General features: G+C 42.3%; 1 protein-coding gene across 4 annotated transcripts in view; it reads right to left on the bottom strand.

Moving 5' to 3' along the window:
• ADARB1 (adenosine deaminase RNA specific B1) overlaps positions 1-14,499 on the bottom strand; it is a 271,564-nt gene that overhangs the window by 47,658 nt on the left and 209,407 nt on the right. For 3 of the 4 annotated variants that reach the window (XM_045032826.1, XM_045032829.1, XM_045032827.1), the window contains exons 6-8: positions 8,210-8,324; positions 1,593-1,761; positions 695-843 (exon numbers count right to left, since the gene is read on the bottom strand). In XM_045032826.1, coding sequence (XP_044888761.1) covers positions 695-843; positions 1,593-1,761; positions 8,210-8,324 — 433 coding nt within the window. The remainder of the gene's footprint in view (positions 1-694; positions 844-1,592; positions 1,762-8,209; positions 8,325-14,499) is intronic. The other variant, XM_045032828.1, reaches the window with a different exon arrangement.

Raw genomic sequence — 14,499 nt, 5'->3', positions numbered from 1 at the left:
TTTTATGCTGGTAACCATCTTGGAAAAGGTCACAAAGTTTGGTACCAATTTCAATTACTCATTTAAATTTAGCTACAGCATCAAATATCTTTCTTGTATACAATATTATCCAAAATACATTTGCTATTAAACCAAGCTTTTCAGGAAAGAACATCTCAGATATGGTATTCAGTTCTGAAGTTCAGTTCTGGGCATTTCAGTGCTAGAATGAAATTAACAAATCAGTGTAGTTTAGCTATGTCGGTCCCAGGATATTAGAAAGACAAGGTGGATCTATGATTGGACCAATTCTCTCACTGATAGATATCAGTCCAATAAAAGATATGACCTCATTGACTTTGTCTCATTAACAAATCAGGAAATTCAGAGAAGAGCAACAAAAATTATTAAAAGGCAGCAATAATGAGGAAGCCCAATGAGTTCCATAAAGACTCACTGTGAGTTATTGGCTTATCCTTAACAGAATCCAGAATCTTCCTGGCTCTAGCCTAAATGGTCAATTTGTCTGTTTATATTTAGTTTAAAGTAAATGGTCCAGATTTCCAAGAAGAGATCTTCCTTCCAAAAATAATAATAATAATAAAAAAAATCCATATACAAAAGGCCAGAATTAAAATGACTGCTTACTTCTAACGTTACCATTCGTCTGTAATCAAATAAACTCTAAGCAATTCCTTTATAGCTAGAATCATACCCTCTTGTGCTGCTTCATGTGGTGAGAAAATCCTAGCATCTCCACATGGAGAGGTGCTGATATAGAGATGAAATTGCACATTTTCTTTCAGTTTAAATCCGCCTCGTTCAGACTTGATAAAGATGGATTTTTGTTGATCTTCTTTATTACTGGAATATAAACAAAGAAGAGAACTGTAGTCAAAACCTGAAGAGAAACAAATGCTGGAGATTAAGCCCAGTCTAACTTACTATACATTAAAATGATTAAAGTAAGGCATCAAATGTGGCACCTGAGAGCTATTACAAACCATATAGAAAGGAAAGAAGTTAGAAACAAGAAATAAAGAGTACTTGACACTGCCCGGTGAACTTATAAAGCACCATTAGTCAATGAAACAAAACTATCCATTTGCTAGTCCATAGAGTGGAAATCCATCAACCTCATGAAGAACCTGGAAATTTCCACTACATGCATCCGACGAAGTGGGTATTCACCCACGAAAGCTCATGCTCCAAAAGTCTGTTAGTCTATAAGGTGCCACAGGACTCTTTGCTGCTTTTAGTCCATTTGATGGCATTTTAATTTTATTTCCACTAATTCAAAGAACAGTTGAACAACTAAAATGTGTTTACACTTTAAAGAACTACATGATTAACTCATAACTCACTATTTCTGAACCATAATAAAAATATAAGAGTTCAATATAGTTATACATATTCCTCATTAAATGAGTCTTTGTTTGTTAAACTCACACTGTATGACAGGGACCAGAGTTTTCAATTTAAAATTTCAGTAGCTTCAGCTATTTTTTATGATATTTTTTTCAATGGGACTCCTTAGCTTTGTGTTATGATTCAAGTAATCATCAGATAGACACATGATGTTCATAGCACAATCTCAGCCTCCTTAAGCTTACCTTACAAACAGCTCAAGTTGTGTGTAAAGAAATTTAAGCAGGCACCTGCGAGATATAATTTCTGCATGGCAATCGTTTAATGCAAGACCACGGTCACTCATGTATTCTCCATTTATGCATTTTGTCCCTGTGGAAACACTTATAACCTGGGCATCCTTCACATCTGTACCTGGGAAACAAATTTCAGAAAGAAAATGTAATTAACTGCGCACAAATTTAATAATTGACTTTCTTAAAAGAACGTGTTTGAATTCCAAAAAATTAAGTATTTTTCTTCAAACATTTTCTTTATAAAAAAAGCTTCAATCTGAAAGCGGAGGTTACTTACCTGGAACTGGAGGTTCTTCGAGATGTGTGGTCCCTATCTGTATTCCACTGAGGGTAAGGTGCATGCGCCATATGCCCAGAGCCAAAGCTTTTCAAAGTAGTAATGTCCGTGAGTCCATGCATGTGCCCTTACATTGCCTCGTGGTTTCGACTAAGGTGGTAAAGGGCAGCAGGGCTGGCCTTAGGGGTGTGTGACCGCCCAGGTGCTGTGGTCAGGGGGTGCCGTGCGCAGTGCAGAGGTGTGTGCTGCTGGTGGGAAGGGTAGCACCTGGAACAGTGAGTGACAGCAAGGAGTGCTGCGCATGGGTGGAGTTTCAGGGGGCATTGTCCCACTCCCAAACTCACAGAGGCAATGCGTGTGTGGGGGGGTACACCCAGATTTCTTCCTGCTTCCTCCCCATGGAGGAATGTGTTCGGGGGGGGGGTGAGCGGTGACACTTGGAGCACCTGGTGTTGCTGCCCGCCTACCCCCCGAATGTTCCTCTGGACTGGGAGAGGAGGGGATGAGCAGCAATACCAGGCTCTCTGTGCGTCCAGGTCACTTTCCCCACCTGGGCTGTGTAGCATCAGGAGCTGCTCTCCTGCCCTCCCTTATGCCGCCCACGTGGGGGAAGTGATCTGGACACAAGGAGCACCTAGCGTTGGAGGGGGTGCAGGGGCTAGGGGAGAAGGGAGTGCAGGAGGGGTTAAGGGAGAAGGGGTGCAGAAGGGTTTGGGGGAGAAGGGGCACAGGAGGGGAGTGCAGGGGTCAGGAGAGAAGGGGGTGCAGGAGGGGTGCAGAAGTGTTAGGGGGAGAAGGGGCACAGGAGGGGAGTGCAGGGGTCAGGAGAGAAGGGGGTGCAGGAGGGATGCAGAAAGGTTTGGGGGAGAAGGGGCACAGGAGGGGAGTGCAGGGGTCAGGAGAGAAGGGGGTGCAGGAGGGGTGCAGAAGGGTTTGGGGGAGAAGGGGCACAGGAGGGGAGTGCAGGGGTCAGGAGAGAAGGGAGTGCAGGAGGGGTTAAGGGAGAAGGGGTGCAGAAGGGTTTGGGGGAGAAGGGGCACAGGAGGGGAGTGCAGGGGTCAGGAGAGAAGGGGGTGCAGGAGGGTTGGGGAAAAGGGGTTATTCATTATGATAGTTATTACTGTCTATTTTACAAATAATTTCAGACATACATTTCAGATTAGATGCCTGAAATCACACTCAGTTTTATCAGTGACACCATCTCTCAGCTTCTCTGCACTATGAGTCCATCTCCCCCTCCGTCTGCCTAGGTTCTTTCCTTCCCTTATTCTCTTCTTGGGAGTATACAGAAACCTACCAGAAGGAGCCAAAGATTTGATCCTGAAACCTTGACGCTGTAAGGTGTCCTTATTCATACACTTAATCCCATTTAACTCAGGAAGGTTCCAGAATCTGTCCCCAGCTCCTGCTGCAGCTCAGCAGTTCAGAGTTTTTGAGCAGCACTCTATTTGTGTTGATTTGTCTGCAAATATTTTAATGTTTGCTGCTGTCATGAGGAATACAGAATGATTCTATGCTCTACCATACAGTCTTTGTATCCTGAAGTAAAATCACATATGGCAGACTCCGACTGGCTATATACAGCACATGTTGCAAGAGATAAAGCATATCTTCTTGCTGATTCTGAGACAGACATTGTAGATGTGTAATGCCGTTAAAGTTAGAATGTTAGAATTTGCACAGGAATTACCCTACAAATTAATTCCTAATAAAGGTAATTTCTTCAGAATAAGCACGGGAATCATCTTTTGTAATACTAATTAGCCTAATCAAATTATTTTTGTTAAGATTGTTTAATAACAGACAATATATGTCCAAGTCCAAAATTTATATCCTTGATGCCATTGTTTTTGCACTTGTTTATATATTTTTAGTATTGCTTTTTGTTTTTTAGCTAACATCGAAGTTGCTGGGTGGTTGCTATACAATTATAACAAGAGAACCCAGGCGAACCAAGCGCTGTATGTTCTGTATTGTGTTTGACTGATTATTGTGTATATGTTTTTTAAGCCTTAATCTCTTGAGACTCCAATTCCACAGCTACGGATACTGGAAATTCCTGGAGTAGGTGATGGTGTGCTCATCCTGTTTTATAGGAATTTGTAAAAGAGTGCTCTTCTGCTTTAGATTACTTACCTCCCACTTTTTTTTTAAATTACAAATACAAAAACAAAACAGGTAAAATAAGTCTTTATCCTATTTGTTTGTTTAAAATATTAACTCTGCAATTACAGACCAGCAAGAAGGAAAGCTGATCTATAAAGGATCCTTTCTCACGGCACTGTATTAAACTAGCTGGACAGGGAAGAGATATGAGACAAGTTCTAGGAAGTAACGTCTTTTATGATGTACTGAAAGACTTGCTGTTCTGTATAGCGTTTTGAAGTTGAAACTTCCCCTCCCCAAATCATGTGATGTGACAGTGTGACAAATTTCTTGTAACTTAGCAGTTCTCCCACAGCCTCAACTATACCCCAAGTGAACTCTGGAACTCAACCCATTTAAGAGTTCATTTCAAAAGGGGGATGGGTAGCCCTTTGTTCTGAATCTTCCCTTATCTGTGATGTTTTCTGTGGTCTGTGATTTTCAGGAGCATTTTACCTGATGGCTACTCTCTTGCCTACAACTTTTCAATCCTTGGAGTTCATCTTTCATCAGTAGGGCAGGAATAACTCCTGTGGAGTTCATCTTTCATCAGTAGGGCAGGAATAACTCCTACCGTTGAGTCCTGAAATAACTACCAAGCAGGGGAGTTTCAACTGTCTCCAACTCCAGGTTCAGTTAGCTATGTAAGCAGCAGAGAACATTTTTGCCCAGCTACTACACAATGAGAATAGGGATGTCATGGGAAGTCTTCCAGTCACTCCAGAAGACCCTTCCAGAATTCAGGAGGCCGGGTGTGCGAATACTGAGAGCCCGGCCGCGCCTGGGTGAAACACAGAGATGGCTGCAAGGTGAACCTTAAGGGATCCAAAGGCTAGGTGCTGATCCTTTAAGAACATCAAGTAGTCCAAGATGCATGGGATCGAAGCTTGGAGCAGTGCCACCTGCTGCTGAGCGCACCAGCAGGAAAACCTAGAGTTTTATTCCTTTGGCACAAAGCAAGGGAGAGCATGCCCCGCCCTGTTGATTGATGTCCAACATGCAGGCCATGTTGTCTGTCATGACCTTGATAAATTTGACTCTCATCAGTGGAAGGAAATGAGTGCAAGCATTTCTGACTGTTCTCAATTCTAGAATGTTGATTTGAAGAAGATGCTCTTCAGAAGACAATTTGCCCTGAATGGTATGACACCCTAGATATTCTCCTCATCCCAAAAGGGACACATATAATCTTATAATCATGGTAGTAGGAGGTTGAATGAAAGGGACTCTTGCACAGACTTTAAAGGGATCCTTCCACCAATTGACTGAGTCCAAAACACAGCGGGGAACAGACATCTGTTTGTCTTGACTGCTTGCTTGGCATATAAACTGCCTTGAGCCATCCCTGGAAGCATTGAAGATGTATCCAGGTGTGTTGGGTTACGAAGGTAGCAGCTGCCATATATTCTAATAGCTGGAGGCAATTTCTTGCCGAGTTTCAAGGACTTACCTGAATCTTTGAAATGAGATTTTTTTAGGGTTGCGAACGTGTCTATGGGAGCACATGGTACTGGGAATGATCGTGGTTGATTGTAAAATGAAGAAACCTCTTGTGACATGAAAATACATGTCAAGGGTCACAAACCAATCACTGGAATCTAAGGAAGGAATTATAGCTGCAAGGGTCACCATCCTGAATTTTTGTGGTTTCACATGATGTTTGTTTAGATGCAGTTTGAGCTAATATTGGTCTCCTTCCTCCATTCTTTTTGGGACCCAGTAAGCACTTGTCATAGAAATCCTTTTTCCTGTGCTAGACTAGAGCTGGTTCTGTGGGCCCTAAGCATAGAAGAAAGGCAACTTTCTGTCTCAGCAATTGATCAGTCCCTGAAAAGGGATGGGGAAGGAGGGAGGGATGGAGATGAAATGGATAGAATAATCAAGCACTGTGACCAAAACCCATTTGTTGGATATTATTCTCTCCCATGTAGGTTGGAAATGGGAAACATGGTATCCAAAAGGGGGCTGGGAAAGGAGGGTGAGACTGTAGGCTCCAGTAGAGTAAGTGATTTAAGAGTTTTGAGCAAACCTTTCAAAGTGTGAAACTCATCATCAGACTCAGAGAATAGCTTGACTCATCAAAAGGAAGGTCCTCAACAGTACTTTGTACTTCCATAGAGAAGTTAGCCAACTGGAGCCATGTCCTTCATCAGCTCTTGAAATTGTCTAAACTCATCTGCAATGGAAGATGGGGGAGGCATTACAGCCTCATCTGGTGGTGATGAAGAAATACTTACGTGAAGTGTTACTTCCTTGTCAGCCCTTGTCTCCTGCTCTTCAAAGTTCTCTAATGGTTCAGGTTGATGAAGTGGTAGCGAGGATGTAGGAGAATGCCTCTACCTGTGCTCCCTCTGAGAGGGACTTGGGACCTTTAAGAATTGTTGGTGATATAGGGCCCAGGGATACCAATGAGGTCATTGGGAGGGCTCCAGAGCATAGGAAAAGGCACCCATCACTGGTCACACCAACTAAACTGGGGTCAAGATTGCCTGTCCCCAACAGTCTCTAAGTAGCAGAGTGGTGACGTCTAGAGTAAAGAGGAGATCCCTGAACTGAAACTTGAGTCAGAAGAATCATCCTCAACATATTTCAGAGACGGTAATAACTTTCACCCTAGATGGTTGATGCTGGTGAAGCATGAGGTCTCAATGAAAAATGTGAAGTCTGTAACTCAGAAGATCATGGTACAGATAACTGTTCGGTACCACTACGTAATGGAGACGCCAACATAAAAGGATCTCTTAACTATCTAACTCCTGCAGTAGTGATAATATATGTGAATGGGAGTTGAGAAGGATCCTGTGGAGACTGACATCGGTACCAAGGTAGGGACTTATCTAGAATGCATCGGTGCTGTGGGCACTAAATGCTTCCACTGAGTATGTTCAGACTCAGGCAGTACCAATAGAGCAGTCAGGGACAGTGTATGGATATCAAAGATACAGTAGAGTCTGATGGTGCAGACTTCTTTGAAGTTGAATGTCTACTAGAATGAACATGACCACCCAATGCTGAACAAGTTTTCGGTACAAAATTCAGCTTATTGATAGAGTGGCTTTTAGAGGAAGCCTTAGATGATTTCACGGTACTGGAACCACTCAAATTCTCAACAGTACAGCTTTTGGGACCTGAGGTTTCCAGACCTGTTTTTTCAATTGGTGAATGAAACTTCTTAGTAGGAGACCAAACATTCCTGCTCCTCTTATCAGAACACACAGTCTTACTGCACAAGCCTCTTGATACCACAGATGCAGAAACAGGTGCTGTATCCATCGAGGGTCTTGGTGACCAGGATCCAGAGGTAGAGGGGCACTAAATGTGCTTGGAGATTGGTGTACAGGGGGATTCTCAGAGCCTGGGTCGGTGGCCAGTCTTGCTTCATCATTAACAATTTAAATTTTATTTCTCTATTTTTACAAGATCTGCTTTTGAAGGAGAAGCAGAGCTTATATTTGGCTTGTCTATGGATGTCTCCCAAACAACGGAGGAGCCGAGAGTGTCTGTCACTGATTAGGATAGATTTCCAGAAGGAAAGACAGTGCTCAAAACCTGGGTATCCTGGCATACCCCATATTCCAGAATAACCCCTCAAGAACAAATGGGGAAAAAGCAACAACAGACTCCCTGAATTAAATACTACAACTAAACTAAACTAAACTAAGAAACAGAAATAACTATGTTTAACTAACTACACGTAAGTGAAGCAAGCATGCTTGATGTTCCATCTCAGGCTGAAGGTGATCAAGAAGAAACTGAGGGAAGTTTGCCTGTGCAGCTCTATATATTCTCAGTACAGAGCATGAGGATGTGCATAGAGCGAGTGTGGGCAGAAGGGGCACTGCTACTGAAAATCTCTGATAGAAGGCGACTGGTGGCACATGCACACTGAAGTGGAGCTTTTACAGGGATACTACGAGAAGAACTTTGCTGCAGTGCCTACAATAAAGACCTTGCAAAGGTTTGACTTCAGTTATTCTGTTGTTCACTCCATCATTATGATTATGCATTAAAAATGTCCCAGAGCAGTTTGAGGAAAGAAAAATTAAGTGTAAAGATAAATGTTTTCTAACTATCAAGATATTTATATTGTGTCCATTACCGTGGCATCTGAACACTTAAAAGTAGTACTGATTAGTTTTTTTACCTGTTGTCATGACAATTCCAGCAAGAACTTTTCTACGTGCATGGGGAGATGTGAAATTATCAGTCAGATCACTGAATTTATCCACAACCAAGCGTGCAACAGCATCAGCTAAAACCTGCAGAATCACAGAAATACATGTTAGAGAGAATCAAACAAGAAACAACTATTAAATACTGGCATTTAATATGATGGATTAAAAAAAATCATCCACACTGTTAATTTTTTATCCTCCACTGATTAGGGCCAAGATTTCCCAGTGTCCACTAACTCTTGGTGCCCTGCTTGAGATATCTAGCATCTGATTTTCCAGGATGCTGCACAGAACACCTCCTAATGACCTCAACTGGAGTTTTGTTTCTTGGACCTTAAATTGAAAACCTGAAAACTGAAGGACCCAAAATTAGTGACAATTTTGAAAAATTGGGCCTGGGTGAACAAATGAATGGCAGAAAGATTCAATGCTTTTATCTCAACATACATCATTTTAAAGTCCTAAACAAGAGTCAATGCTTTTATCCTTGTATCTAAAAAATACTTAATTTCAGTGACCTAATCACTGGGCCTGAAAATAATACCAAAATACAACAAAAATCAGTCATCTTGACTAACATATAAAATCCTTTATTACACCAGAAATAGTAATTTATTTTTCACATTTATAAAAATGTGCTCTTCCCTCAGCTATAGGTGAATATACATTATTTTATTTTGTTTTATTACAAAAAACATTCACATTTTAAAATGGGCAATTTCAAAATAAAATTCAATGACAGCCATCGAAAATAAAGAAGTAGTATCCCTTTAATGAAAGCCTGGAATAATAGAGAAGGCTTTTCAATTTTCCCTGAGCATCAATAAACGTATGGTCTGTCAGACTGCGAGTAAAGACTAGTTGTAGATTTAAGGAAAACTCCTTGAAAATGACCTACTACCAGCTTGTTTAAATCGCGAGATTTTTAGTTCCAGCACCACAGCTGATCTCAACATATTATCATGTGAGGAAAGAAGCTGTCTTTAAGGTAGCCAGAAAACACAGAATTTAGAGGTTTGTAAGTCAAAATCAACATCTTGAATTTCAACTAGAAACAAATTGGAAGCCAATGCTGACTATGGAGCAATGATGCTATTTGTTAAAAATATTGCTAAATATGTAAAGTATTGCATTTGGAAGTAGCTGAATGGTTTTCATATGTACAGCAGTTCCACAGAATACAGTGCAGTGATCCAATTTGGAGATGACAATGGCATGGACAATTATGGAAGTTCCATGTTCAAAGGAAATGCTTGAAACCTTCTAGCCAACATGCAGTTGGCAAAAAGGCATTCTTGGCCACAGCTACCACTTAGACATCCAGAAGCAGTGGAGGATGTAACAGGACCCACAAATTGTGAATCTGACTGTGCATTGGCGAGCATGCTCTCTCAATTTGAGAGAATGGATATAACCTCCATAATTTCTCTCATAGTCTTCTCCGCTTACTATCATCATTATCGTTCCTTATACAGACAGACTGGGCCTTGGCAAGCTACCTCTCATCTAAGCTCCATCTTGGCTAGACATTGGGAAAGCAGATAGACCATGCCATCAAGATGTGACAAAATAGAGAGCTGTTTATTATGGGCATATTGAAGACAATGCAGCTCTACTTCCACCCTATCTTACATAATGATCATATATACTTAACACTCAAGGGGAGAGGTGAAGTAATGGAACCCTGAGGTCCCATCCATGAGAGAGCTATTGGGGCTAAGAAGCATTTGTTCTCAACTACCCTCTGGGTCCTATCAGGGAAGAGAAAAACCACTCAAGAGCTGTTCTCTCTATCCTAGACAGGATCACAGGCATTCATGAATACCGTATGGTCAACAATACCAAAAGTTGCTGACAGATCTAAAATAAAAAACATGGACATGAGAACATAATCAGACCTAACACCAGATTCTCATAGGTCAAGGAAACCCAAGGGCTCCAGACATTGTCAGAGTTGATTCACCACAATCTTCTCAACAATCTTCCTTGGAAACTGAGTGATGAGAAATAATGTGACAATTAACAGAATTCTCAATGCCTGTTTCCTTCCTGGCTGACTTTACTGGACAAGGAGGACATGAGTCCAGCTTGCATGCGATACCCTAAGCTCTGACCTTTTCCAAAATCTTGGTGAGTGGCGCTGGCTAAAACTCAGAGAAAACTGCATTTGTTGCTAGCTTCAGTCCTGGTTCTGTCGTTATAGACACTGACAATAAAGTCTGAAGGCCAGTAGTCATATATGCAAAGCAGATGAGAGGGATATATCCAGCAAATTTAAGGCCTACTTGTTATTTGTTCTTTTTGAAAACTACACTTTTTTATGCTTTTTGCTGGCTAACCATTGCACATAAGGATTCAGTTATGAAGAATAATGACAATAGATTAAAACAAGATAGCTATTACAACTATGGCTTTTTTTATGAAGAACAGGATTTGCTATTGAGAAAGCTGGGCACGTGCACAAAGAAATTCGTCTTGATCATTACCTGTTAAGTTCACTCCCTCTGGGGCACCTGGCATTGGCCACTGTCAGTAGACAGGATACTGGGCTGGATGGACCTTTGGTCTGACCCAGTATGGCCGTTCTTATGTTCTTATGTTTTCAGTGTCTGCACTGCCCAGCTTTCCAGTAGCTCACCTTCCTCCCTTACCTCCTATCACGCAACCCTATCTGGCTGGAGAGGAGGCTTTTAACAGGTTCTGGCAGGCCCTTAATTGGCCCCAGATGTCCTAATTAACCTAGAGTAACCCCTGCTCAGCTACCAAGGGAAAAGGGACCTGCATATCCTGGGGCTAATATATCGCCCTTCCAGCATTTTCCTGTAGCCATCTGGTCTGACCCCATCACATTTCCCTCTTTCCTGCTCAACACCTTGGTGTTGGGTCATCAGACAGGGTACCTGTGACAGGCCATCCGCATTGCCATGGTGGCTTCCTAGTTAATAGTTCCACAATTTCACATCTGAGTTCTTTCAGAACTCTTGGGTGAATGCCATTTGGTCCCAGTGACTTGTTAATGTTGAGTTTATCAATTAATTCCAAAACCTCCTCTAGTGACACTTCAATCTGTGACAGTTCCTCAGATTTGTCACCTACAAAGGACGGCTCAGGTTTGGGAATCTCCCTAACATCCTCAGCCATGAAGACTGAAGCAAAGAATCCATTTAGTTTCTCCGCAATGACTTTATCGTCTTTAAGCGCTCCTTTTGTTTCTCGATCATCAAGGGGCCCCACTGGTTGTTTAGCAGGCTTCCTGCTTCTGATGTACTTAAAAAACATTTTGTTATTATCTTTTGAGTTTTTGGCTAGCCGTTCTTCAAACTCCTCTTTGGCTTTTCCTATTACATTTTTATACTTAATTTGGCAGTGTTTATGCTCCTTTCTATTTACCTCACTAGGATCTGACTTCCACTTTTTAAAGGAAGTCTTTTTATCTCTCACTGCTTCTTTTACATGGTTGTTAAGCCACGGTGGCTCTTTTTTAGTTCGTTTACTGTGTTTTTAAATTTGGGGTATACATTTGAGTTGGGCCTCTGTTATGGTGTCTTTGAAAAGTGTGCATGCAGCTTGCAGGGATTTCACTCTAGTCACTGTACCTCAGGACAAGCATTAGGAGAGAAGCCACACAGGTACAGAGGCAAAGGACAGGAGATCCCTGCCCAACAGGGCGGACGGCCCTTCTGGGCCCCAGAGGTCTGAGGGAAGAGACCCCGCCAGAGGGGAGAGACTGAACCAGGTGTCTGGTCTGTTGCCACCACGCCCCAGAGGGGCTACCAGAGACTGAGAGGCTCCCTGTGCATCCCCGTCAAGGAGGCCGGGACAAACACTACCCTGGCAGGGTGTGGACAGTAAACCCAGGGGCATGGGGAAAATCCCAAGGGAAAAGAGGAATATCCCAGCCCACCGCTAAACTGAAGTGCGGGACCCACCGAGGCAGAGAGGAAGCTCTGTCACACATATTGATGTTATGACAGAGCACAATACTGCTGGATGGAATTGTGCAATGGATTCCCCAAATATGGGCACGTCTCAATTCCCACACAAAGAACTCAGGCTTTAGTCTAGCTGGCAGAGCAGTCCCTAATCACTGTGAAATATCTGCAAATCACAAAGACTTGCCTCTCCCCATATTAACAACCAGACAAGGAAAGACAGCTAAGGCTGATGAAAAAGGGCTGAGTAACACTGCTTGTTCTTCAAGCATATCATCTCTTGTCACAATCTACACTTGAAAAACATAGCCACTATCACACTCTCTAAAAGTATCTAAACAGCTACCTCATTTCCCACTTTTGGTGGTTGTCTCCTCAAGTACCATTGCATAAATGTGTAAGAACATCCCAAAGGATGCAGCAACACAGTAGCACGGGATAAAAAACTGTAAGTGATGACCCAGATACGCAGCTACAAAGAGCAGCAAATGGTAAAGTAGGAAAGAAGGTCTAATGCAAAAAAATGGCACCGAGGAAGAGCAGTGCAGCTGACACGTTAAATGTCTGAATCACACATTGTAATCTTTGTCCCATGTACAGTATCTGCTGGGCACAGATAGAGCAAGGGAGTAATGAATCCTCTGATGAGTTGCACCAGCACTCAGCCTCTATGAGACTGCAAAATGACAGCTAGCCTGTCATTCATTAGATAATCAGATTGAATCACATCAGTTGTCTCAAAATGTGAAGGGGTATTCCTTCCACAAACACACTGGTACTTTGGGGATCCCTTGAGAGCTGTTTACCCAGGAAGCACTTTGCTACACACAATAGTCTCCTCATGAGCTTGTTGTGCACTGATGAACATCACTGCACGATCGGCACACATGTAGGTGCTCAGGCACAAATAAGGGCAAACAACATCCACATCTACTGCTCAGTACCCTCAGCTGCCATACAAAGCTGGGAACCTTTCAATACCTGTGGAAGGGCCATGCCTATTTGGATAAAAAATGGCTACACCTGAAGACAACAGTTAGCGGGCAGGGAAAAGATCTAACCAGCAGAAAGGAAGAGGAAACAAAACTGAATGGGTTACAACCGGAATGGGAACTAAAGATCTGTAAGTCCCACTACACCTCTGAGAAGCCATGAACCATCACATGCCACTGGCTGGGTGGAGAGCTGCCAGGGTGGTGTTCCTAAAACCACTGTAGCAAGCGATTTTCCCACTGCTTTCTCTGTTATCTTGTGGTCCTCCGTTGTACAATCTCATGCTGTAGAATTTTTTTGTTTGTTATTGTGTGTTGCAATATGAACTAGTAGTCTGTATTTTTCTAACTGTGTTTCATTCTGTTTTAGAATCTGGAAAGTATATGGAACATATTTCTGAATGTCACTATTTTTTTTTCCACCCAGGTTAAGCCATACAAAAAGTAGTAAATTTGAGATTGTGTAAAAGTTCTCAGTTGTCAAGGTGTTGCAGAGATAGTGATGGAAACTGGAGAATGCTGCTGTGCAGACAGTATACTAAACCGTAAATCACTGAATGACCAAATAAATGATTTTGGTGTGGGTCCACAGGACCTGAACACATACCTCAATGGAGGGGAGTGGTGACAAAAACATGATTTCAAATACACATTGTGGGTCACATAAAAAGAAAACAGACAGATGTGAGGTAAAAAGGCTAAAACAAGGAATCTGGAAAAGGGGACTGAGCAAAGAACCCCAGAGAACAGCAGCCATATGCAATCACAGAGTTCACCAAGGCTCATGGATGTGAATAGCTGGCCCTTTGTGAAACATGTTTTTAATTGCAGCATAAGGTGCAGGCACTGATGGCTAGAAAGTAGCTATGTGAGGGTTATGAGCAGCAGCAGCAAAGTGCAAAGATCATACACAATACTTTTAGCTTTCTAGGACTTCCTGCCTGAGCCCCCCACTGAGTCACACAGGACCTGCTGAGGGTTTGCACAGCAGGATTTCTAAGCATTTAATGACTTTGCTTCAGAGACACAGAGTTCAGGACCCAACTCTGCTAGGCACTGTTCAGACTTCAGATAAAGACAAAGAGCTCACAATTGAATTTACATGTCACAGAGAATGGAACAGGTAGACAAAAAGACAAATGGAGTGGGAATTAATTGAATGGATGAGATGAATAAAAATGAATACAGTTTATCAGAGAAGAAGTAGTCAAGGTCACCATTTGCCTGACTAGTGCCAGCTGGCAGTGATTTGTAGCCATCACAGCAGAGGGAAGTTTTAAGGAGGTATTTATGAAAGGATAAAGTGGCAACTTTACGAATTTTGACAGAAAGTTT

Source organism: Mauremys mutica, chromosome 10, assembly GCF_020497125.1.
Source record: "Mauremys mutica isolate MM-2020 ecotype Southern chromosome 10, ASM2049712v1, whole genome shotgun sequence".
NCBI lineage: Eukaryota > Metazoa > Chordata > Testudines > Geoemydidae > Mauremys > Mauremys mutica.
Note: the sequence above shows the minus strand (reverse complement) of the source record. Positions and strands in the feature narration are given on the sequence as shown.